General features: G+C 38.1%; 2 protein-coding genes across 4 annotated transcripts in view; both read left to right on the top strand.

The window, feature by feature from the left end:
- Window positions 1-116: 116 nt before the first annotated feature.
- Window positions 117-22183, top strand: pdcd10a (programmed cell death 10a). Of its 3 annotated transcripts, none has more exons than XM_069896864.1 (8): window positions 117-152; window positions 7720-7909; window positions 8275-8328; window positions 9995-10112; window positions 11960-12086; window positions 18239-18317; window positions 21204-21286; window positions 21736-22183. In XM_069896864.1, the coding sequence occupies exons 2-8, from the start codon at window positions 7820-7822 to the stop codon at window positions 21815-21817; spliced, it is 633 nt and encodes a 210-aa protein (XP_069752965.1). In that variant the 5' UTR covers window positions 117-152; window positions 7720-7819; the 3' UTR covers window positions 21818-22183. The 3 variants fall into 3 exon arrangements, with proteins under 3 accessions (XP_069752965.1, XP_069752963.1, XP_069752964.1); XM_069896862.1 differs by having other exon boundaries at window positions 146-234; XM_069896863.1 differs by lacking the exon at window positions 117-152 and adding an exon at window positions 262-441.
- A 3733-nt stretch (window positions 22184-25916) lies between these two features.
- LOC138743582 (cilia- and flagella-associated protein 337-like) overlaps window positions 25917-26701 on the top strand; it is a 46618-nt gene continuing 45833 nt past the window's right edge. The window contains exon 1 of the mRNA XM_069899099.1: window positions 25917-26000. Within this exon, the coding sequence (XP_069755200.1) occupies window positions 25917-26000 (84 nt within the window). The remainder of the gene's footprint in view (window positions 26001-26701) is intronic.

The following is a 26701-nucleotide window of genomic DNA, read 5'->3' as shown; positions in this document are numbered from 1 at the left end:
CACGATGGGCGTTGTTTTCCGGATTCGAAGCTTGCCGGCGGCAGAGGACGAACTACATATCCCGTGGGCCTTCGCGTGACCTCCATCGCGTCGGCGGAATGCGCGGCATTGATTGGGTGAGTGAAATGTCCTTCCGGTTGGGCTGACGGTCGGTAAGTTTCCTTCTTTCGGTGTTGGAGTTGAAGGGTGTGGGAGAATTGAGGCCTCCGCTTGGCTGAGGCCGAATGTGTAGACGTGAGTCCTTGTCACTTTTGAGAGGCGTGTTGCGTTGCCGATGCCGCTGACGGTCGGGAGGTATCCACCCAGGCCGGTGTGGGCTGTGGGGTTCCGTCTCCTCGGGCCCCTGTTATGGGAGGCTGCGAGAGTCAGAGCCGTGCAGCCAACTGGAAGGACGAGCTACAACAGGGAGCGCAGTTCAGGGCCTCATGCCTACATTTTAAGGTGGATCTACTTGCTGAAGCGTTTGTTAATTGGAGTTGTTTCGAATTGGTTCGCATAATCCTGGGGTCCTCGGGTCAGGCATCGTTGGCCTCGAAGGGTATATTTTGGAGTCACTTCAAACTGGCTTCCCCTTTATCTTGATATAATGACAAAGTTAAGGAATCTTGGTGTGAAAATGTCCTAAAATGGAGTGCAATGGCAGCGAGAAGACCATCTGACATTTCATCCAGAGTCATGTATTTCTTTGATTATTGAACTGCTGGTTTCCAGAGTTATGAGTTTGCGAATACAGAACAGTGTCGCACTTCGTAGAGGGTGCAATTACAAAAGGACGTGAAAGCTTGCAAATTCTGATGAGATACAAAAGGTTAAAGTATAATTTGACTGGCGACTGATTGCTGATATTGGAAGAACTTGTTCTAGTTTTTTTTTAAATTGACATTTATGCACTTTTCATTTCTACCCATCCTGCAACACTTTTGCCCTTTATTTTTAATTAAATCAAGCTCTAACTTTGTAAACATTCAGACTCTGCTTCTTCCATCATTGGTTGACCCTTTCTTTTTAAACTGTGACCTCTTACTCCCACTGTTTCTCCCACAAACATCCTGGTTCAGACTCAGAATCTTGTACAATTAAATCACCTCTCATTTTTGTAAATGCCAGTTCAGATTATATTCTTAAACCTAGAATGTGAATAATACATCACAGGAACTGCCCCTTCAAAGCAGATATTCTGCTGAACATAATATCCAAGTAAAACGAAATCTCCACTGCTTGCCACATGAATCCCTTCATATTTATGTAAACTATCTAGAAAACCTCTTAAATGCTATTATCTTGCACCACTACTTCTGGCAGCCTGTTCCAGACATTCAAATTCCAGACATTCACCACACATTTCCTTTACCTTTCTTCTCACCTTAATCACGTGTTGCTTTTACCGCATGTGTGAGTGGAGGTGGGGGTGCAAAGCATCATAGGAGTCCAAATACTGAGATCCTGGGATAAATTATATATTTTAATATAAAACATTCCATTGAACTGGAGGAAGGATTCAGATGATCTCCTCTGTCAATCGCTCCCATGATTTTGTGAACTTTTGTCAGGTTTTTCCCCCAACTTTGTGCACTCCAGAGAAAACAGCCAAGTCTCCAACTCGTACTCTCAGAATCAGGAAAACCTCTTCTGTACACTTTTCAAAGCCTTTACATACTTCCTGTAATGAGGTGACCAGAATTGCATACAGAATTCCAAGTGCTGCTTAACTAAAGTTTTATATGGTTGCAACACTTTAATACTTAATAACCTGCCTAATATGCCTTCTTTACCCAATCAATGCCGCGCATTCCGCCGACGCGTGACCACAAGGAACTTGGTCCTCAACCTCCAGTTACTCTGCACTTTTAACAGTATACTTTTCTCTTGCATTTGACTGCCAAAGATGCAACACCTCACACTTGTCCAAATTAAAAGATGTCTTTTCTTCATCAGACAATCTGCACTTTACAGGTCTTGCGCTATTAAATGTTACCAACATTTTACTTCAAAATAGAAGAAAGACCAACACTGTACTACATTATACTCTGGATGTGATCTCATATCTCTCTATATAATATAGATATATATCATTGCCTTTCAACAAATAAATTTGAGTTGCCAATAAATTTTGCAATCATTATCTTCAGAGTACTTGCTATTTATAAATGAAATTTTTTAAATTAAATTTGATGCCTACTCTATAACTCACTGCCATTACATTTTACCAACTGGAAGATAATTTACCCTTTGTTTCCTCCTAGCCAGTGATTCTTCTGTTCAGGCTAAGATATTGCCACTCAAAATGTGTACTTTTATTTTCCTCACCATTTTTGATGTTGCACCTTATTAAATGACCATTGAAAATCCAAGTAGCATATCCTCACATCACCATATTACAGTGTATGCTACTTTAGAGAGCTCCAATAAATTGCTCAAAAATTATTTTTCTATTTTTAAAACTAGATTGACCTCAAGAAATTCGAGAATGATGTAAATATCCATTTAATTAAAAAAAATATTGGAACTGATCATTCAATCAAAGATAATTTAAAGAATCTAAAAACAAAATTAAATGCTCAAGTTACTGAAGATCAATCAGCATGCATAGAGGGAAGCAGGATGAAGCTTTCATATTGTCCTCTCATCAGATCTGGGAAATGTTAGAAGAGAATGTAGTTGTAAATTGCAGGGCAAGATCTGAGGTAGTTGGAGTCTTGGAGAGACTGAATGACACAAGTGATATTTCTGACTGAAAGGATGAAAAAAATGCATCAGCAGAAGGTGGAAATTGGAGGAAACAAAAGAAATCCACAATACTGAAAAACGAGTGTGCTATGCTGAATACGAGGCAAAAGATTGCAATAGATGATAACTGAAGGCAGTAATATGATAAACTGGAAGATGAATGCTGTTCTTTTAATTTGTGCAAAGCATCATAGGAGTCCAAATACTGAGATGCTGGGATAAAATTAATGTAACAGATCTAATGAATGCATTTTGCAATGTTGTCATCCAATCCACGTTTATTTGCCTCGTGTGGTGGAGAAAGTATTGTGAGCTGTGAATGCAGCATTGTTAGACATGTCATTATGTCCGCTTCACCTGGAAAGAGTATTTGTGTGCCTGGACTGGTATGAGCAAATGTTGCGACTTCCAGTTGCATAGTAAGGTGTGAGTATTGATGGAGATTGAAGAATTGATTGCAATTTTACAAGGATTTGGACTCTCAAGAATGCTCAACAGCATAATGTTGGGAGATGACAGAAATTACGAATTATCTGTTGAATGTATCAGCTAATGGTATGCAAGTTGAGGAATAGCTGTCCTATCCTCGTCCTTAATAGGAGGAGAATAGATATACAAGAAATCAGTGGCACACTCAAATCTATTCTTTCACAGTGCAGGGGAAAGCACAGTTGAGGGCAAAGGCTTTATTCCTATAATTGTGTGGCTTGGTACTGCAACACCATTTACAAATTTGCTAAGATAACAGTAGTAGGTTGTACAAAAAGGGGCAATGAGTCAGCATACATGAGGGAGATTGAAAACTTGGCTTGAATGGTCTACAACTTTACACCCCATATCACCAAAACCAAGGAGCTGAATGTTGAGTTTAAGAGGTTAAACTAGATTATTGGGGAATCAGAAGTGGTGAGGGTGAGAAAATTTAAATTAATGGGAGTCACTGTCTTGGAGGACCCAACATACCAGTGTCATTGTCAAGAAAGCACTACGGTGGCTCCATTTCCTCAAGAGTTTGTGGAAGTTGGGTATGACATTGGAAACTTTGGCAAACTTCTACAGATGTGCAGTGGAAAGCTGACTGGGTGCATCACTGCCTAGTATGGAGGCCCCAATGACTCTGAGCAGAAAGCACTCCAAATGATTGTGGATACATCTCAGGCAAAACTCTCCACACCATCGAGGAAAATGTACGTGGGATCCTGCGGTTGGAGAGCAGCAGCAATAGTCAAGGATCCAGGCCACCCAGCACATGTTCTATTCTTGCTGCTGCCAAAGAGGTATAGGTGCCACAAGATTCATACCACCAACTTCAGGAACAGTTGCTACCCTTCACCTTCAGACTCCTTAACAATAAACTCAATCAAATGCTCTTAAGTACTCTTATTTTGCATATTATTTATTACTGAATATTTTTTTCTTTATTGTGCAGTTTCTTTACATTTTCTCTTTGAATATGTATTTTTTTTCTTGAGTACAGTTATCAATAAATAGAAATTCTACCTGGCCTGCAGGAAAAAGATTCATCTATGTACTTTAACAATAAATCATGTATGTACTTTGGACTTTTTGAACTTTGAAAGGAGGGCATATCATTATATCAATAATGATATGGGAGCTCAAATGTGACCAAAGGAGGAAATAGAATGAATGGAATCCTTACAAGAAAGGATGAGGTGCTGTCAGGTAGGAATTTTTATGGCTATTGGTCGTGTACCTATGCCCTGAAATGGAAATGAGGAAAAGTAAGCGGACCTTGGTAAAAGTAAGAGCAGAATGGAAATTGACACAAAAGTAATGTAGCTTTTGCATTGTATATTAGAACAAGAAATTGCATTGATAAAATGATTAGAAAACTGAAAATGGCATGAGGTGTAATCTGAGTGGGACTAAAATTATAGTAATAATATTCCATACATCGTACAACCTGATCAGTATAGCTGGGACCCATGTAGGGTCCCACTGCTGCATTTATGATTTGAAAGGAGGGAATAGATTGGCCAAGGTCATCAATGAAAAATGAGGAATCCCGTGGTCAGGGCTCTTTTATATAAAAAAAGGCATCCTCCAGCATGGTGAAGTTACAGAGGGATCATACACTTTGTGGACATGAACTGATTGAAGCAGCAGTTAACAAGTGCAAGAGAGAATTGTACAATTTTGGGCATAGATACTGGTGATGGAGCAAATAATGATGAGAACTCAGGTGTATCAACCTGCCTTGCATAGCATTTTTAATATAACATGTCATGGGTTATTGAGGTGATTACATATTGAAGGATTAGGATCAAGCTTGGTGGCCAGGATTGATGGGTGAACAAGATGTGGTCCTGAAAATGGGATGGGTGTCAGCAGTTCAATAAACTCAAACGAGACAATGGTAGAAAATGGAAAGATGGACCAGTTTTTTTTAAATTGGAACTTTCTGGCAGAAGCAAAGACGCACTTAGAAGCCCCTTTTCCACCTGGGACAGGGTCCAGTGGAAAAAGAAAACAGCACACTGGCGTCAAATCATGCCAGGATTGATGGCCTCAGCCCCCTACTCATATCCCAGGCATCAGCTGACACCAGCGTGCCAATTTAAAGCAGTAGAAAAAGGATAGTAGAAAGTCACCCATTTCCAGCTGAAGGTAGACACCAATCCTTGGGGATGAGTTGTGTTCAATAAAAAATAGTCCGTGTCCAGGTTAAAGGTGGCCTAGTGGAAACAGCACAAATGGCTTTCTATCCTGCGTCACTGCATGGCCAATCAACCGGGTTGCCAGTGGGAAAAGGGCTGTAGTGAGATGGGAGTAGGGGCAGGTCATTTTTGGGAACAAATAACACACATTTGGGAGTGTGATTAAAATGTTCAATAGAATGCTGAGGTGAATTGTGTGATTCAGCAGAAGGCGAGTCAGAAGATTGCAATATTCAGCAAGTGTGTGAAGTTTGTGGCTTCTGTTGTACAAGGTTCCATCTACTGATGTTTTCACTGCTGTGATTCATTTATCTTTCCAGTCAATTTGAAAAATTTTGCAGAAACTGTATTGATGTCATCTTTATTGTGCTTTGAAGTGCCTGCTGTAGATATTAGATGTATCAGTAGAATGTAGGAGGACAGGAGATTATGAGATTTGTGCCAGGTTTGAGAACTTTATCTTTAAATGCCCTCTTCAGCAATCAGCATTTTACTGGTGTAATGGTGATGTGAATTTCAAAATCAATGTCTGTTCTTTGCTGAGAAATGGCTCACAAGACATTCAAAGTGATCTACACTTTCTGAGGTCTAACAATTAACCTTTATTGACGGGGCAGTGGGGGAGGGTTGAATGAGAACCTGTTTTGTCAATCTTGTACAAGACCTGTCCTCGTGTTCAGTGAAATACCGATAGCTTGGTGCTCAGCCTCCTAAATGAGTAATTGGGATAGTCCATGATGTTTTTATACCTGACATCAGACCACTGGAACCAATGCATTGTTCTATGATTGGATGAGATTCCTATGAGGACAGAAGAAGAGATTGAGAAAATGCTAAAATCCACATTATGTGGATTCCTACAAACCCTTGACCCATAATTGCTCAGTTAAAGGAACATTCAAGATGACATTGAGAACCCAAACCATGCATTCAGTACACAGTGTAAAGGTTGAAAACCTTGTGTTTTTGCTTTTTAGTAATTTTGTGCCTATTCGTTTAAGGATAAGAATTGTTTGTAGTGTTACCATAGTTACTCTGTCATATGTCATAATATTCATGCAGACTCTGAGCTTGCACTTTCATTCTTCAAAGAGCCATGGAAGATGCGTAAGCTCTGAAATACTTTTTGAATTCATCTTAATCATGTCTTATCATTTTGTGTCGTTATGTTTTTTAATATAGCCAAATGCTTTGTTCATTGTTATGAAAATCTTGATGCAAAGTTATGCAAAATGTTTATATAAACAAATTAAAGTTACATAAAACCGCATCTACAAAGCTTGCTTTATTGGAGAGATAAGATAGTAATTCGGAATAATGTCTGTGTTTCATTGAAGATGATGTCTTGAAATTGGAAAATAATGGAAATGTCATCTATACACAGAACTGTTCAGTCAGTTTCTATATAAACTAGGGTGTGGTATTTTAAGGTTGGGCACAATTAATGGATATTTTCACTTCATTTGCATATCAAACAAATTCTAAATTCAATGAGCATAGCTGAGCAATATGTACAATGCATTTTTGAAGTACCAGTGTCACTTAATTTATTTCCTTATTGTTACTGATTTATATTTAACATGTTTAAATTAAAGTTGATGTATAGCTTTTCAAACTTGGGAGTGCTCTATGCAGTTCTGGTCTGCTTGAGGAAGGATGCCAATAAATTAGAAGCAATGCAGAATAGATGCTGGGACCAGAAGGCTTGAGTTAAAGGGAGAGGTTAGATAGGCTGGCTCTTTATTCCATTAAGTAAAGGAGACTGAGAGTGATCTTGTAGAATGTAGATAAAGTTTATAAATCTTTGAGAGGAATGGACAAAATGAATGTGGCCTTTTTACCTCACATAGATAATTCTAGAGCAAGAGGACATATGTTTAAGGTAAGATGGGAAAGCTTTAAGAGGGACACGAGGCAACTTTTTCAGAGGGTGGTCTGTATCTGGAACGAAGTAATAGGTGGAATTGTACTGTTCAAAAGACATATAGAGAAGTATACGGATAGGAAGGGCTTGCTCAGGTAGGACCAAATGCAGGCAAATGGGACCAGCCCAGAATACCAACTTGGTTGGCATGGATGAGTTGAACTGAAGGGTCTGTTCTCTGCTGTATGACTGTGACCTATTCAACTAACCCCCTCTTTTATGTTTCCATACTCTTGTCTCTAATAATTTTATTGGAGGAGAAAAAAATCTAAGTGAAGGTTATACATTTTGCATTTAAGGTCTACCGAGCCCTAACCTGCATGTAAGTTGATGAATTATAAATATGTGAGAGTAATTGGACATTAATTTTATGTTTGTTTTCCTTCATAGGGAAGTGACTCATTTTGTGGCATCAGGGGAACGAGGAGCACTGTCTCAGCAGCGAACGCTGACTAGTACTTTTTCAACAATAAGGTGTGATTAACCAAGGATGACAATGGAAGAGATGAGGAATGAAGCAGAAACAACTTCCATGGTGTCCATGCCACTCTATGCTGTGATGTACCCAGTATTCAATGAGGTTATTTTTTTAAATGTGTTCCACTTGGTACAAATATTCCTTGACTCGAATTGCTTTAAGGTTGAAATCTTGTTTGTCTATTTGTCCAAAATAGGCCACAGGTATTGAAAGTGATAGCTTACTGTATTAGATTAAAATGATCTTAAATGTGTTGTGAAATAGTGGGAAACAAGCCAGTTATAATTGTGCACAAGACAGACATGAATAAAATTTCAATTTGCTATATTTTAGATCTTTCTTTGATAGCTGGTTATAAGTATATTTTGAACAGAATGCATTCACTTCTGCAAATTGAGTTCATTCTTCTTTGAATTCTGAAAACCATAACAAATTTAAACCTAACCAAAGTCTTTTCTTTATTGCAGCTAGAGCAAGTGAATTTATCTGCTGCACAAACACTGAGAGCGGCTTTTATTAAGGTGAGTTTGATTGTTGAAAGTTTATTCTGCAGTGATTTATGTTTTAATCTTGCATCTTGTTTGACATGTATTTAATGTCAGGCATTTGTGACAAATCAGATGAGTAAATATGCTTTTGAAAATCATGACCTTTATATATTCTCTTTAAAAACAGCCCTTTTTCATGTTTATCAAGTTAATTGAAGATAACATCTTTCTAATGCAATGTTGATAGGTTGGGTGTACCCTTTGTTCTCAGTCATGTTTTAATATGCACTGTTCCTGCATTATATTTTCAATTTCTAGACTCCATTGCTTTCTGGAAGATTACCTGACTTACTTTGCTTTGGTTAATCCCTGCTGTAAATGACAACCGTTTAGTTTCCTTGCATATTATTAAGCATGGGATATCAACATGCTTTCTTGACTTGGGCAATTACATAACATGGCATTCCTTGGGTGACACGGTTAGCACAATGCTGCTACAGCGCCAGCAATTAGGACCGGTGTTTGAATATGACGTGCCTGTGTGGGGTTTCCCTGGGGGTTCCGGTTTCATCCCACTATTCAAAACATACCGGGGTTGTAGGATAATTGGGTGTAATTGAGCGGCACGGGCTCATGGGCTAAAATGGCCTGATACAGTCCTGTATGTCTAAATTATAAGTAAATTAAAAATTAAATAACCAACAGTTTATCCTTCAGCAATAGGCTTCTCAAATTTGTCTGGCTTTTTATGGGAATTTATCATTTTGTAATTTTCCACTTCTGATTAAATTCTGTAATTTAAGAAATGCCATGCAATGTACACCTTAACATCAGTAATCTTGATAACACAAAGAACAAAAAGTCTGCTGTAACAGAAAGAAAAACCTTATTCAGTTCTCCAAAGTAACTGTCGAAATAGTTTTTTCCATGTCTGTACTATTTGTTTTGTGAATTGACATATCTTTTTTGATCTTGTGCTATCATCTTGAAAAACTTAATTTAAAAAACTTAATTAAAAAGTTGCCTCGTGTCCCTCTTAATTAAATCACATACTGCAATTAGAGCTATTGACCTGTTGGTAGTTCACCTTATTAATTTGCAAACCAGAAGATATATTTTTGAAGAAATCAAGACCTTTTTCACCCTCCTCACAAACTAGTTGGGTGTTTTTTAACCATTTAATCTCAGACCCTACCCTGTTTTAGAAACTAAAATTTTCAAAATATGAGCTTCGCTCTTTGTAATGACTGTGCAAATGTATCCAGCATTCCTTGTGGTACTTTGTAACAAATTTAAATTGCTTGTGAAGAACACTTCTGTTTGAATTATTTCTGGCTCGTCTTTTATTGATTGATTTACTTAAATACCCATATTAATCTAATAGTATTACCAAAATGCACGTGACCAGTAAGGAGTGATTTTAATGATTGTCTTGCCAATGTTAATTTGTATCTCTGGCCCATTATAAGTGGCAGGCAAGCAATCTAGTAGATTATGTAATGTTAAGGAAAACTTGAGTAAAAGGCTTTGTCTATGTAAAACTTTTGTGTGAAGTTATAAACATCAAATATACTTTAAATTTTGATGATTTTATTCTCGTATGCAATTTAAAAACCTTTTTTAAAGAGTTAATCACTTTAGGCATGGTATAAATGACTGTTAAAACTTGATTGCTTTTTGTTACATTCTTTTAATATAGGCTGAGAAAGAAAATCCTGGTCTCACTCAAGATATCATAACAAAAATTCTGGAGAAAAATTGTGTGGAAGTTAACTTCACTGAATCATTGCTACGTATGGCAAGTGACGATGTTGAAGGTAGGGCCAGCTAAAGTCAAAAATGGCTTTAATGCCTGGAAACAGCCTGACACAAAATGTGCATGCACTGTCAAAATGAGTTATTTTGTAAGACAATAAACTGATTAAATTGATCCTTGTACCTAACGCAGGGTAAGGACCCTCATTTCTGGCTGAAGATTCTTTCAAATACTTCTGGTTTCTTTTTTAGTCTGATGTGCTGGGGGCTCCCCAATTGTTTAGAAGCGGACTACTTGTGGAGCCTGTTCCTCCAGCAAGTTGTTTAATTATGCCCCACCATTCACCACTGAATGTGGCTGGACTGAAGATGTCAAATCTCTTGGTTGTGGGGTCACTTATCCCTGTGTATTGCATGCTGTTTGGCATGTAATTAAATCTTTGGGTATGCAGCCAAAATTATTATTCTGGTACAAAACAAAAAGTTACAGAAAATGTACCACTTTTCCTTAATTTATGAAATGCATTGCCCTCCATAATGTTTGGGACAAAGGCACATTTTCCTTTATTTGCCCCTGTGCTCCACGATTTTAAATTTGTAATCAAACAATTCACGTGATTAAAGTGCATATTCCAGATTTTATTCAAGGTTATTTGTGTTTGACCATGTAGGAATTATAACAGTTTTTATACATAGTCCCCTCATTTCAGGGATGAAGTTGAAGGGTTAATGTTATTATCGAATTTATAAATTGAATACACTAATTTTCACATAGAAAATGATGTTCCTATGATGTGTTTTCAAACTTAAATTAATTCACAAGTTTTAACAAATCCCAGGTCCTTGTTATTAAATTGTTTGGATCACATGAATTCTTGATCGATCTTTGTCTTTGAAATTTTAATTGAATGACTTTACAACAGTTCTTCATTTTCAAGTTTTTGATAATGAGAACAATTTACAGATGCACCGAAATTCTTGCTGTAGCTGAAGGTACTTTATAGAAAGAAAAAAACCACAATAGTATACATTAAAGTAAAAAAAAATATAAAAGATGAGTTAATATTCATAGTTACCAATAGTACAAGAAAAAGTGGAGTTATAATTAGTGCAAGAAGGTCCTTTTTGTGGTGCTGGAGCAGGCCACTGTAACAAGGAAGGCTCGAGCTATTTCTAGATTACTCTGCTGTTCGACTTTATAGGAGCACTGACAAAACTTAGTAAACATTTTGGTTGGCAGCTGAGATTTTTTTCTTACTGAGTATTATTCGCAGCTGCTAACCTTAATGAAGATTGAAGATTTACTGTAGTTTTATTGAGAACTGTCTTGTAGTCATTAGTGGTCAGTGGTATAGCTTAATATTATTTAAAAAATTTAAGAACAATTCCATTGAACTGTGGTTCAGCATAAATATCATTAACACATCAATTGGATTATTTCTCGCTGGTGGCGGTGCGGTTGAGGCAGGATAGTGGAGATGGAGCTCTGCTGTCTAAGGTGGCCGGGCGGGGAGACCGAGCCCGCCCGCCCGCCCGGGATAGATGTGTCGGGGGGCTCCCTCAGTGGTGGCTTCACAGTGAGGTCATTGCCGTGGCTGGTCGAGCTGGGGTGGGGGAGAGTGGTTGGGGGCCTATAAGCGGAGGATGGGCCTTTGCCAGCGGACCAGTGACTTCTGAATGCCCCGTCTGGTCCCGCGTTGGCACCATGTGGTGCTGGAACATGGAGGAGGAAGTCGAGATTCATCTCAATTTCTGAAGCTGCTTCACGTTCTCTTTCTAAAAAAAAAGAAAAAAAAATTGGATTATTTCTCATGTTGGAAATTTAGATGTTAAAGAGAATGTTTGAGGTTATCTAAAAAATAATTCTGCAAGTATTTTCTTTCTCATGTATACAATTTTCCATTCATAGAATATATGATCGAAAGGCAAGAACCAGAATTTCGGGAACTTAATGACAAAGCACGAGCACTGAAGAATATCCTCAGCAAAATTCCTGATGAGATCAATGATAGAGTCCGATTTCTTCAGACCATCAAGTAAGTTTTGTGAATCTCTTACCCGTCGGACTGAAGATCATAGTATCACTGCATAGCTTCTAACTTTGCTCTGTTTCGTGCAACCCTCTTGGTGTACCTTTCTGTTCATTTCCCCCTTGTACTCTACATTTCTGCACCTGCTAAATTGCTGAGGCACATTTGTGTCCCACAGTCCAATCACATTTAAAAAAAAAAAAACATGTTGTCCCTTTGAATGGTGCTTACTGCTCCTGCCTTCATTATAAGAAATGGATACGTAAACCATTATAGTTAATAGTTGGTCATTTTCAGTCACATCTGGCTCAGCATGTGAAGTACCACAGGTCCTATTCTCATCTTCCAAACTGCCACTCATTCTATGACTGGACTGCTGCTTTTCATTATTCAGGAAGATAGTTTTATAACTCGTACCCTGTGATTCCCTCTAATCCTACCACATTGAGTTCATTCATTTAGATAGCTTATCAGATCAACTGCCTCTGCTTCTTATACTTTTCCTCCCTATTTTCTTAGGCCAACATTTCTGTGGTTAAAGACACAAAAATGCTGGAGGAACTCAGCCAGTCTTGCAGCCTCCTTAGGAGGTAAAGATTTATTACCAAATTTATGGGCCTGAGCCCTTCTTCAAGATGTAAGCAAAAAAAAAGATAGGCATCTTAATTAAAGACTAGAGAGAAAGGGGGAAGAATGAAGGGAGGAGAAGGAGGAGTCCAGATTAACAAACAAAACGTGTTAGTTGGATACAAGAAAAGATGAAAATTGATTTTGTCTCTGAAAGGAGATAGTGGAAAAGGGATGGGAGAGAGAGAGAGAAAACTAGAAGGAAGGAGACAAAGGAGAAGTGGGGGAGGGGTGGGTTTCTTTACAGAAACCAGTGGGGTTAATGCTAATGCCATCTGGTTGGAGGGTGCCCAGACAGAAGATGAGGTGTTGTTCCTCCAATTTGCAGGTGGCCTCGTGATTCCATGTACAGGCACATTAGCAAGGTTATGGGACAGGAAATCGAAATGGGTGGCCACCGGGAGATCCATGCTATTGCAGCGATCAGAGCCGAGGTGCTCAACAAAGCAATCTCCCAGTCTGCACCCAGTAGAGGACCTTTTTCTCCCTGAACTAAGGGTGGCATAGCGATTAGCGCAACACCTTTACAGGGCCAGCGGGGTTTGAATCCTGCGCTGTCTGTAAGGAGTTTGTACGTTCTCCCTGTGTGTGGGTGGGTTTTCCCTGGGACCTCTGGTTTCCTTCCACCGTTCAAAACGTACTGGGGGTTGTAGGTTAACTGGGTGTAAATTGGGTGGCACGGACTCGTGAGCTGAAATGGCCTGTTACCGTGCTGTATGTCTCTCCTCCTACCCCCTCTGAATTTGTTCTCACCCCTCTTCACATTCTGCTGAGCACCCATCTTTCTGGCTCTGATACTACCAGATCCTATTGTTTTTGATCATTGGTTATCATTACCTTGTCCTTAATATATCATAGTGTGAAAAACTGAATTTTTAAAATCTCATCCTTGCAATATTCCACTCTATTCCATGCAATCCATTACTCTTTTTAAAGTTCCCTTTGCTCTTGTCCTTAACCATGGTGAAGTTTCCCAAATTCTTGCTTCATGTTTAAATCATTGCAGTTAGTGCTGGGATGACACAGCTGGAAGGGCTTGTTCCTCACTGCTCCAGCAACCCATGTTCAATCCTGATCTTTGGTGCACACTTCACAAAGACAGCATTAACGCTTGGTGACCTGTCTGAGTTTCCTCCAAGTACTCTTGCATTGCAAGGGCATGGGTGAGTGGTAGAATTTTTGGGCAGATGAGAGGAATAAAAATTGGATTTGTGTAGGATTATGGTGATTGTTGATGCATAGAGTGGACAGAAGGGTCTGTTTCCGTGACATAAGACTGACATAAACATCAGGAAAGCAGCTCCTGCTGCAAACTCCTTTCTCACACTACCGGCTCCATTCTACATCCCATCAGCTCTAACGCTGAAATCACTTACAATGGGTCTTCTATTTCCAAAATTAACTTGACAATGTTTAAATCGTGACTCTGATCTCCTATTTGAGGTGATAATGTCATCCACTCTGTAATCTGTGGCTGTAATCAACCAAACTTTATCTTTTAACTACCGTATATTTCGGTGTATAAGTCGACCCCACCCCCCTTCCCCCACTTCAACCTCATTTTAATTGTTTTGTTGTATATCTGGCATACAAGTTGACCCCAATTTTCCAGCTGCCTGAGGTGCCCTGTTGACTGGCATATACATCGACCCCCCCCCCCCCCCCATAGATCACGTGGATTGATTTGCTGAGCGTTGGCTGGAGGGTCCATTGACACAACTCAGCACGCGACGAAAATATGAAGCAATCTTTGAGATGAGAGTGATAAAAATGGCCAAGAAAACCATCAACTACGCTGCTGCAAGAAAATTTGATGTGCCTGAGAAGTTGGTAAGAGATTGGAGGAAGAAAGAAGAGATTTTAAGAAACATACTAAAAAAACCGTGTTCTTTGAGAAAAGGAATCACTCGTTGGCCAGGGTTGGAATATCACGTTGCAGAATGGGTGCATGAACAGAGGCAAGATTGCTACATAGTCACCCAAAATAAAATAACATTTGCTCTGCAGTGGGCCAAGACACACCCACAACTCAGTGATGATTTTGAGGCTACATTAAGCTGGTGCAATAATTTCATGAATAGGAAAAATCTGCCAAAAATCAAAAATTGCACAGAAATTGTCAAAAGATTTTGATCATAAAGTTGTAAGTTTTCACCAGTTTATTAAATGGAACCAGCAGAAACACCAGTCTGCATTGGCAAATGTTGGAAACATGGATGAAACCCCCTTGAATTTCAACAGTGATATGGAAAGGTGTTAAAAGTGTGCAAACTTATACTTATAAGTGTTAAAAGTATGGGCCATGAAAGGACCAGGTTTACTGTGATGTTATTATGCATGGCCAATGGGACAAAGTTAAGACCCATGGTGATCTTCAAATGCAAATTTAACTGAAAATGAAGTTCCCTGCAGGTGCTTTTGTACATTTTCATGCAAAAGGATGGATGGATGAAAATGGTGTAAAATTATGAATAGACAATGTATGGAACAGGCGGCCAGGCAGTTTACACAAAGTAGAGTTTGCTGGTCTGGGATAGGTTTTGTAGCCACTTAATTGAGAACACTAAAAATGGATTAGCACTACATAATACTTGCATGGCAGTTATCCCGGGTGGTTTGACATCTATATTGCACCTCTCGATGTCTGCTTGAACAAGCCATTCAAAGACCATGTGTGCAATGGATGGAATACAGGGATGTCGAGTGCAAAAAAAGTCATTTACAAAAGGCAGGGCAATGTGTGCTGCATCACTTGATACACTGTGTACTGTGCTCAAGGTTATGGGACAAAATTAAAGTAGAGCTAGTGATAAAATCATTTAAAATGCAGTATCTCTTGTGCATTTGATGGCACGGAAGATGATTTTATTGTAGGACACTGACAACGAAGCTGAAACCGCCTCATCAGATACTGACAAGGACCCATATGATGGCCGTTTAAACAGTAAGAGAATGGATGTGTTTGCCCCATTTTTGCTTCAGATGATGATGGAGAGAGTGATTTTGAAGGATTCTAATTGTGCTGTTGTTTCCAATAAAAATCTCAATGAAAATCTGTTGTGGTCTTTTGCCTGGTTTTTCAAAGGTCGACTTATACGCCAAATTGGTTTTTCAAAGGTTGACTTGTATGCCAGATCAGCACAGATTGGATTTTGAGCTGAATTTAAGGTTTCAAAAGTATATCCGGCGTATAAGTTGAACCCTTTTGTTTGGGGTTTCACGACTCGACTTGTATGCCGAAATGTACAGTGATCATTATCTGTTCCCTCTGTATATTCACTCTTGTAACTTGGCTCATTTTAAATTGTACGAGGTGTAATTTATCCAGCATCCATGTAGTTTCTAAACAATGTTGATTTGAAATCGAGTAGCATCAGTATTTTAACATTTGCCTTCATTTTCAAATTCTTGAATAGACTTTTCAGTTTACCTATAATTTCCTACGTTATCAAAAGTATCAGCTTACATTTCTGGACTCCAAAAAGTCTGGTTCAATAATGAAAATTGTCCCTTCAATTCTTCCTCTAAACTGCTCTACATTTTACCTAACTCCTGAAAATATCTCCTTTGTCTTTTCTTCTGACTGCTCCAATGAAGTGCCCTTAATGGCTTACTAAGTTAGATACACGATGTTGGGTACAGATCCATTGAGCTATTTCAATGTGTAACCTTTGTTTTGAGCTCTTTCTGTAAGTGAAAATCTTCATTTTACTTATCCTGTCAATACTTTTAATAATTCTTAAAAATCTGTAGGTATCTTTTGGTCTTCAATTTTAGAGAGAAAATAATGTCTGTTAACCATTCCTGATGGTTTCCTTTCAGCTCTGCTATCATTACTAGATGCTTCCTGTGAATCCATGGACATGGTTCCTTTCCTGCACTGCACCACTTGTAGATCCTTACTGAGTTATGAACAGCTGGCTGATAGACTCTCCATACATAAGAGTGAGTGTTTGGGAGATTAGTGGGATGGATTTTCCAGCTGCTGATCGAAACTCACTCGCTGAATAAGTGATGCTGGCAGCCAGCTGCTCTTCCCATGCATGCAACTTCTCCCAGCAGATACAAATTGTTGACTGTTCACTTCAGAATTATGAACTGGGGCACAAACCCAATTCCCTCATAAATTGGTTACGGCCTGCCGATTGTTTCCTTATAAATGTTATCTTTGTACTCCTTCATTGGGTTTTGCATCTTGTATGCCAATCCTGCAAGACTCTTTAATGGCATTTGTGAATTTTCTGTAGCTTTCCTTAAGATAACCCAGCATCCCACCCTATCGAGAGTCGAATGGCTGCTTCCAGAGTGCCAACTTTCCAGTGACGAAGCTTGTTCCCAGTACTGGTACTATTAAACACCATGCTCTACTCAAAATCTTTTTAGCCCCACCTCTTTCCCAAGAACTGGAATCAATGAATTGTTGAATGGTTAGGTTTGTTGAGGTGCATTTGTAGAGGGGAAGAGCTGAACAGGCTCAATGAGATTTTCTATGGATTTTTCCCATACCTTAACTATTTATGTTCTAACCTAAATCAACAGGTATTAATCTTCAGGCTGCTGAAGCTAGCAATGAAGTAGATTTCGTTTATATCTATTAAATGTTTACTTTATGCCAATATATTGTAAAAGTCATTAATGAATCAAGTGCTGATTATTCTTAAATATGAATATTGAAAGGGGTGGATAGAGTGGATCTGGAGACTGTTTCCAGTAGTCTAGGACCAGAGGGAACAGCCTCAGAATCAAAGGATGTTCCTTTAGTATGGAGACATTTCTTCAGTAAGGGTGGTGAATCTATGGAATTTGTGGAGGTCAAGTTATTGGGTAGATTTAAAGCAGAGGTTGATAGATTCTTGATTAGTAAGGGCACCAAGCATTTTTGGGAGAAGGCAGGAAAAGTGTATTAAAAGGAAAAATACATCAGCCATGATTCAAGTGACAGAGCAGACTTGATGAGCTGAATGGCCTAATTCTACTCTTGTCTCTTGAGGTTTTATGTTCTTGTATGGGACAAGGCATGTTGCATTTGGCATGATATAAACTGCAAGATGGTACACAGCCCATTTAGGTGAAAGATTGTTGAGCTGAATCATTCACACTGACTAATGAGCATTTTTATCATTTATTTCAGACTTCTGTCGAAAGTAAAATGCTCAAGTTCCCATTGACCTGGATTGATGAATTTTGTTTTCTTCCCTGACATAACAGTTTTGTTAATACATTTAATTGTGTACTCTAAACTTGAGGAGTAATCATTTCATAGTGCATCTTGGGTTGGAAATTTTGTCAAGGCTTGTGATACAAATCATTGGGTGCAGGTTTGCATTCCTGGCTGATGTAAACATTTATAGGAAAATATCTCCTTCCTCACCACTGGGAAATAATAACATCCTTTCTGAATATTCAAAACTTGAAATTTCCTTTTTAGTTGAAAGGTTATTTTTTTTTAAAATCCTGTCTCCATTCTGCAAAGAAAATTAACATGCTATTCTTTAGATTTGTTGATAGCTTGTGATGATTTTGCTTTGCAGGGATATTGCTAGTGCAATAAAAGAACTCCTGGACACTGTGAACAACGTTATCAAAAAATATCAGTACCAGAATCGCAGAGTGAGTACCAGAAAAATCATCTCCAGGAAGCCTTCGGGCTAAATGTTACCACTTTATATCAGGGTTTACTCATGCAGTTCAAATTTTGACATGGATCTCTTTTGATGAAAAGTAAAATAAGTTTTTTTTTCTGAGAATGTGAATTTTGAAGCTATAGAGCATTGCAGCACAGAAAACAGGCCATTCTACCCTTCAGGTCTGTGCTGATCAATTTTTCTGCCTAGTCCCACTGACCTACGCCCAGTCCATAGCCCTCTAAACCTATCCCATCCATGTTCCTGTCCAAATTCATCTTAAATGTTAAAATTGAGCCCACATTCACTTCTTCAGTTAGCTGTATTACATTATTTCACTATTTATTTCAAGTGTAAATAACAAATCTGACACCCATACTAAAAGTATCATCCATCCAAGGCCCTTTTTGAACTTTCTTTTGAAATGCTGTACTTGGATGGACTGATTACTGATAGGTAGTGTACACTAATTTTTGTAAATGGAAAACAATCCTCAACATTCTAGTGTATGTACAATAAAACCTATGGTATCTGGAATTCAAGCTACCAGCAGTCTCAAGCAAGTGGCACAAAAATAGAGGAAAATAAATATTTAAAAAATAATAAGCAAAAATGTCAAAATTTGCATCATTTATCAATTTGATGCTTGAGGTGAGAACTGCAATGTGAAAATAGCTTGAGTTAAAAATCTAAATATTTTGGGTAAAAATGGATGCTTTTGTTTATTGACCACAATATATTAAATCTAAAAGAATTCATTATAAAACAGTTTTTGCACATCTGAAGGCAATATACTGATATGATTCTGAAGGTAGAGTTTTTCTTGCTTGACAAGTTATGCAAAAGACTTTTTTCCAATCACATTTAATAATGTAAAAGCAAACTTCATTTTTTTCTCTCTATTTTCTTAACATTGTGACATTCCTGAACTGATGGTTCTTCCACAATGGTGTGATCAGCCAGGAGCTGTTATGATTCTAAAGCCATAAAAGTTTGTCATAGTTCATAGCTTGAAATGATTTTTATTCATGTTAAGCTTTGTTAAGTCTGAACATCACATATTAATCTTTGTCAAATTAGTTTGGAGATGTTTAAAATGGGATTACAAGGTCTAATCTGCCTTGGTGAATATCAAAAATTCTATGATCTATGTATTGGCATCTTTTGAAGTGTGCATTGGCATAATAACTAGATCTGATTAGTTATGTATGCTTCACGTAACAATGAATGCAGAAGTTTCCTGCCACATTTAAGTTGGTGTATTTTGAAGCAATGCTGTTACGAGGTCCCCAAAACCCAGCAACAATAGATATTCACCAAGACAAATGGTTACTTAAACAAAAGTTGTTTTTAATTACTTTTAAACATGAAAACAGGATCAAACTTTATCTTATCACTATTAACCTAACTTAACCCCCTTCTAATTCTAAGCGTACGTGTATGTAATGTGTATGCAAGTTAAGAACAGTTATTTGATTTACAGACCAATCTCACTTCTCATTCCTCCAAGTTCACTGGTTGCAGGTAATTCTTATACTGTGCACAGAATTTAACATTTATGAAGTTCACCAGGCTTTGGTGCTTGAAAGGTAAATGGTTACCACTCAGGAAAGTTCTTGTCGGTTTTCAGAGAGAGATTTGTTGTTCACTGGACACCCACAACTGATTACTTTTAATCAGCCACTTCAGTGTCTTGCCGAAGAAACTTGCCCCATCAGCATTTTCCAGATGATAACCTTTTCCTTTTTAAGTCACCAAAGGGTTCCTTTTTGTTTCTCTTATTTCAAGCGAAACATTAGACAGCCAGTCCTCTCCTCTTGTATGAACCACAAGGGCTTTGACCAGGCTGAACTCACAACCTCTCTTCCAAATGGGGTTTTTCCACAAGCTTGCCAGCTTGTCCTGTTCCAGTCCCAGCTGCTGCTCCTGACTGTAGTACTGCAGAACTGATCTATCTCTCTCTCTCAGAGAAAAAAGCCTGCTTGAGTCTCTCTGCTTGCAAAACCGCATGACCCTCTTAGAACAGCAAGTTGCACTCCAGACAGCCTGCAGCTCTGATTACTCCTCCAATCTCTTTCAGTTGCTTTTCAAAACAACAATCCATTAGTGAAGTCTCTTGGGCACTCCCCAAAGTTTTTGCAAAGGCCCCCAGGAGCCGCCCTGTCTGGCTTGAGCAGAGCTCAGTATTTTAAATGAGATCTATTTTGAAGTGTTTGTATGTAACCTAAACTAAAAAAACCTGCCCCAGTTTATTTCCCAAAAACATATCTATATACAATACAAACACAACATAATCTATCACAATGCATTGTTTGAAAAATTGGGAAATAAAGCACTCCACTGAAAGATGTGGATCTGAATCACTATTCAATTTTGAACAAATTACTTTGAACTTTCTTGAGAAAGTGTTTGAGGTTTGAAATCTCTTGGAGGTTTGGACATGTTTGATTCCATTGGGACCTAGTTAAGTGGTTGAATATTATTTTTAGGCTGTAGATATACCTCTGAAGAAAGCTTTTGTCATGGTGCAATTAATTGCAGGAGAGCAAATGGAATCTGCTTTCTCTGATCTACTTATCGCAAATCTAGTTACTATATCTTCTGGGCATTAATTTTGCTCAATTTCACTTTGAACATTTTCTATTTTAAATTTTGTGCAACATATTATAGTATTAAAATTACTTTTTGTGACTGGTGCTTGTAATTCTTGAACATCTTGCAAGTAATTTGGTTAAAAGTTTAAGGACATGGACATTTTAAAAAATTTCCTAACTTAGGAACCAAACACATCTCCATGGGTTTCTTACCAAGGACACGTTTGAACTTTATATTTTTTTTATATACATAAATTCAAAATTTTAATTGCTTTTAGGCACTTGAACACCAAAAGAAGGAATTTGTCAAATACTCCAAAAGCTTCAGTGATACTTTAAAAACCTACTTCAAAGATGGAAAGTAAGTATGGCAGTAATAAGAATCATTTTCATGTTCTTTCTGTGAATACTTGTAAACTTTTTGACTGCCACAAGTACTACATTTAGGTCAAAGGTAGACAGTAGGAAAATTTGCAAAAAAATAGCCATTCATTCTCTTGCAAACTTGCAGACGTTGAGGTTGTCTTTTTAAAAAGATATATATTTATGCCATACAAAATTCAGTTTCAGAATAAAACAACAGCTTTTTAATTTGTGATGCTATCAGTATGTGGTTGTTTACTTAGAAATTCCTCTCCTGGTATTTGTTCAGTTTTTAATTGTCGGTATTTTTGAATAGTTTTTAAATTCTCCTTAAATTCACAATATTTTGGGTACTTGGAATTCAGTGATTTAAAAAAAAATACTTTGAACTTTATATTTAAATTAATTTTGTACAGTATATTATAAAATGCCTTTGTTTTTCAACAGGGCACTCAATGTGTTCATGAGCGCCAACCGGCTAATCCACCAAACCAACTTGATACTGCAGACCTTCAAAACTGTTGCTTAGGAATTCTATTTGTTATGCTTTTTAATGTTCTATCTTAATAGGTTGATCTTTGTGTAAATTTAAAGTTACAACTGTATAAATTAAAACCTCCATTTCAGGACTTGAAGATGTTGAATAAAATTGTCAACTTGCACCATATTTTTGTAAAACATTGTAGCTAATCATGATTTCTCATTAAGAAATATTTGCGTAACTTTTGCTATTGTATTCAAATGAAGCCAAAAGAATTTGCGCCTTAACATATCGTAATGTAACATTCCTTCGTGTAAATATTGGTGTTCTGTTTCTGAAGTTAGCTTGCTGGAAAACAAGACAAGTTATGTATTTAACATGATTAGTGACAAATAAATCTGAAGTTGTAAAGAATTAATTTGTCTCTTTTCTGATGCATTTACAAAATTGGGATGGGAAAGGAGTGGAGATTAAATGACCATGTGAAGTGACTCAGATTGCATTTAGCTAAGTCACATTTAAACCTGATGTAATTTCTCCTTCAGTGATTACACTATTTTTGCTTATTTTAAAGGGACAAATGTAGAGCATTGTCATTTTAATATTAAGATATTGCTGCACCTTTATTTGTGTACTAATTCAGGCATGTCATTTTATGAACATACTGTTTTAACCATTTTAAATGTTCATGTTCTGCATACCAATAAAGCTGTGACTTTTTTTTCACTCTCCACAAAAAACCCATCCCAAAACTTTATTCATTTTTTTTCCACTGATTTTTGCTGGACCTGCTGAGTACCTCTATCTTTGTTCATATTCCCAGAATCTGCAGTTGCTTGCTTTGCACGTGCATGGGTGGGAACAAAAGAGTTCTCTTGCAGTTTGATTTCTATAATTCAGTCTTTGAACATCCAAGAAGGATGCAGGGGCTTTGTTATGCACAGTTTATTTGCTCAACATCAGTTCATCACAGGGATTTAATTTCAAATGATTTCAGTGGGGAAATTACTGATGAGAGGCACAATTTGATAGCAAGAGGTGCAAGTCAGTCATGTCTAAGATGGATAAATGAGCTGAGCTACTTAAAAGCTGGTCATGCGGTTTCAAGCAAATACATTTGAGATGAATGTTCTTCAACATTCCCATTACTTTTGTCTGTGGTGGAGGTGGAGCAACAATTATTAAGATTATTATTATTGTGAGAGCCACTGGGATGTTCATTTGTCAGTACCACCTCCTGCCCGCATCTAGTTTACTGCATTAATTTATTATAACATCACAGGATCTAAACATTCATTGGGATGATTGCAGTGATCTGCTTTCAATCCATTGCTCTGAGTTTCCAGTGGCTTATCCCTTGAATTCTCCATCCCGCTTTCCATCTCCATCCCATTCCCATTGTGCCCTATTAGTCTGGCCTCCAGAATGGTCTTCTCTCTGGACTCTTATCCAAACGATGTTCTGTTGTAATCAGTTTGTGATACTAACTGTTTCTCCGAATGTATCCTGAGCTTCTAAATATCACAGCCTTGCTATTAGCAATTCCATTTAAAAAAAGCATTATCAACATTTAAGACTTCCATTAACCCTATAACTAACATTCCCCTGGTTTTATCCATCCTTTCACTACTGCCCCCACTTCAAAAATTTTCCCTCCAATTAATTGTTTTCTCCCCTGTTCTGACAAGAAAGAGTCTGATCTGAAACATTAACTTATTCTCTTTCTACAGATGCTGCCTGACCTACTGAGAGTGACTGGAATTGTCTCTTTTCATGATCGGCATTGTTTTTAACTTGAATCTCCTCGGTTGCCTTTGAGAATGTGGTATCTTGTTGGGTGAACTGCTCTCGTTTTAGGAGGAAGTGCTCGCAAAATGAAGTTTCATGATTTGGACCCATTCACGGAGAGAATAAAGGAGAACTTGGAAGAGCATCTGCAACAGGCTTTCCCAACATGTCCTTCTAAGTAGGAAATAGGTTTAGAAAGCGCTTTGCAGATACTTGCGGATGTTCTCCCCTGTTGGGGTGGTATGTACCTGGCCAGATAGAGGCTTTGGAATGTAACAATTTATTACAACCACACTTTATGCAATGACTTTTCTTTCCTCTGAACCAAAATGCAAGATTTTGGATCTTGGAAATCGACTGTTCATTAAGATTTAAGACCTCACCGTTTCCCTTTCTCGGTTTGTGCACCAGAGCGGGGGACAGTAGTGCAGAAGGCGGCCTGACGATGCACCTGCGCTGGCGACGATGCCTTCAGGGGCATTGAAAGGCGCTCCCAGCTCGGAGGTGAACGTTCTGCCCACGGAGCAAACCCATCCCCGCATCGAGCTGGCAACTATGTGGAGACCGTTCAGTTCAGACGCAGGGCTTTTCCGTCCTGGTGGTGATTGAATTTGCGACTTGTTGCTCGGTTACCACAGGTACACAGAGGAAAGTTATTGCGGGTAGTTACAATTGAAGGCATTCCGGGTCCTTATTCCTGAATGTGTCATCTGCTAATTTGGACTCCAGGTTCTTGACCCATTAATTTTCTTTTTCAAAGAAACTTTTTAAAAGTTTTCCCTTGGCCTTTTCGGAGTCTCTCGTGGGAATGCCCGGAAATCTGGCTGTTTCGCCTGCAGTTTAGTGGCTCATTCGCGACGTGCGGTTTGGTGCCTTTCCAGCATCTGGAATTGGAGGCAATTTAGATTCTGGTGAGTTGGGCTCGTTTAGCTGTGGATGGAGATCAGATCTGATTGAGGTGGGAGCCTGCCTTTGCAACTTGCTTTTACTTTGTCTCTGAGCTTGCAGCAGGAAAGTATTTAATGGATTTCTTGGATTCTGCAAGTTGCATTTGACCCGTAAAATAAACCGGATTCTACAATGCAGTGCTCTCTCAATCCTTTGTTTTCTTGAAAATTGCATTCACCAAAATACACTCAGGGATGAAGGCATTTTAAAAAAGAGTTTCTTCCTACATTCAGGAGAAGTGATTGAACAGAAGTGAGTGTGAAGTTTTCTGCTTTTGAATATTAATGTGGGAATGACAGTAAAGTTGTGTGTAGTTGTAATTTGTTATGAACAAACTGTAATTGAAGACTGCACCCCATTTCTGTTACCACACAGTCACAGGAAGACAGCCTGCGTCTATGAGAGCAATGAACGTTCACGTGACCTTGAAGATTGGCACCTATGCAAGCAGAGTGGGGACAAATAATCTGGTGCAATCAAGAGAGTTGGATTTGGAATCCATTAATAGGTGCCTGCTGACAACATTACAATAACAAAAACATTTCTTTTGACCATTAATAATAATCCTTGCCCACACTTTAATGATGGTAAATGTTCAGGAAAGTTGATCCAATATTATTTTAATAAAGGGAGGGTAGGAACAAAGGTTGAGAATCGTGCTTTTGAACCCCATATTCTTCCATCTTATTCTGGCTGGCCATCAGACCTGAGAAGCGAACTATAAATCCTCATATAAAAGAATGTGGGTGATAGCATATTGAAATAAATTACAATAATTTTGGAGCCTGATCTCAAATCATCTGAAAAGTTGGTTGCCATATAAGGGCTTCTCTGCACTTTTCAAAGGTTACATAGTTGACATACTTAACAGTGACATGTAGATGGTTCACTGCTGACAGCAATTTGACCTTTGGTCTACAGCTCCCAGTCATGCCCATTCATTTTGAGTGTTAATCAAAAGGTCAGAGAGAGCTTATTAGATCTCAAAATCTTTGTACCCGTTGAACTTATCACCTGACTCTCTTTATAATACAGCTGGAATATCTAATTACTAACCACAAGATGGCACATTTCCATATTGCTATGAAAAGCAGGCCTCTCCAATTTAAAACTCTGAATTAAAATCTGTTGATCATTTTCTATTTTGAATTGGGTATTGCATGAAACCTACTTACAAGTCATACATACAATGCTATGTGGCAAAACTGAAATGTATGCCCAAAATTACTTTGGGTTCCTAAATAAAATCTCTGAGGGGGTATAGAATAATGTTTAAAGTTACAAATGTATTTAATGTGGATAATCTGACTTTTTTATGATACTGTTGACAGATAATTTTTTTCCAGAGTGTCGTTTTAGTCATTGACCGAGTAAAAGAACAGAAACTGTGCATGAATCAAATCCTAATGAAATGGAAATGTCAAAAAAATCTGTGGATAAGCTAGAAAACCAACTCACTGTCGAAGACGTGATGAAGTTGCAGGATGTATTCAAGGTAATGCTTTTAAGATAACCAATCCTGTGGATGACAAGGTACTATATTTTATGTTATATTCTTGCCAAAAATTGTGCAATTTTCAGTCATTTATATCTGGATAAGGCAACCAGGAAAAAGTGAGATTGAAGAGAGTTTAGTCAAAGGGGGTATATTGATGAAATTATCAGTATTTACACATGCCTCCCATATAATGTTTAGAGGGTAGAAGGGATGCACAAAAGATCAGAATCAAGGCATCGTGTTTGAAGATGGCAGAGCTGTAATAGATTATGGGAATTTTATTTTTTTTTTAATTTTAGATGTGGAGCATGGTAACAAGGTCCTTCTAGCTCAGCAACTCATGAAGCCAAAATACACTCAAGTGACTAATTAACCTACGATCCCACTACATCTTTGAAATGTGGGAGGAAACCAGACATTTAGGGAAAACCCACTCAGACATAGCAGGGTGAAAGTATTATGGACAGTGGTGAATTCTAACCTGGGTCACTGGCGCAGTAACAGCATCGTGCCAACCGTGCTGCCATTAAAAACCCTTCACATTTAAGCCCTTATGGGAGAGTCAATCATAGAAGCATTGTTCTTTAAATGTACAACTTAGATGTGAATTATTTTTTCTCTCTGTCAGCTTTTCTGGCAATGAGATGATACACCAACATTAAGCTTTGAGCAGGAAAAGAAATCATTTCAAATCCTGT

This window comes from Narcine bancroftii, chromosome 9 (assembly GCF_036971445.1).
Source record: "Narcine bancroftii isolate sNarBan1 chromosome 9, sNarBan1.hap1, whole genome shotgun sequence".
NCBI lineage: Eukaryota > Metazoa > Chordata > Chondrichthyes > Torpediniformes > Narcinidae > Narcine > Narcine bancroftii.
This window is presented reverse-complemented; position numbering and strand designations above follow the sequence as displayed.

Coding starts and splice junctions, on each gene's coding strand:
- pdcd10a (XM_069896864.1), top strand. CDS start 7,820: ATGACAATGGAAGAGATGAGGAATGAAGCAGAAACAACTTCCATGGTG. Junction 12,087..18,238: donor CGATTTCTTCAGACCATCAA/GTAAGTTTTGTG, acceptor TTTGCTTTGCAG/GGATATTGCTAGTGCAATAA. Junction 18,318..21,203: donor ATCAGTACCAGAATCGCAGA/GTGAGTACCAGA, acceptor AATTGCTTTTAG/GCACTTGAACACCAAAAGAA.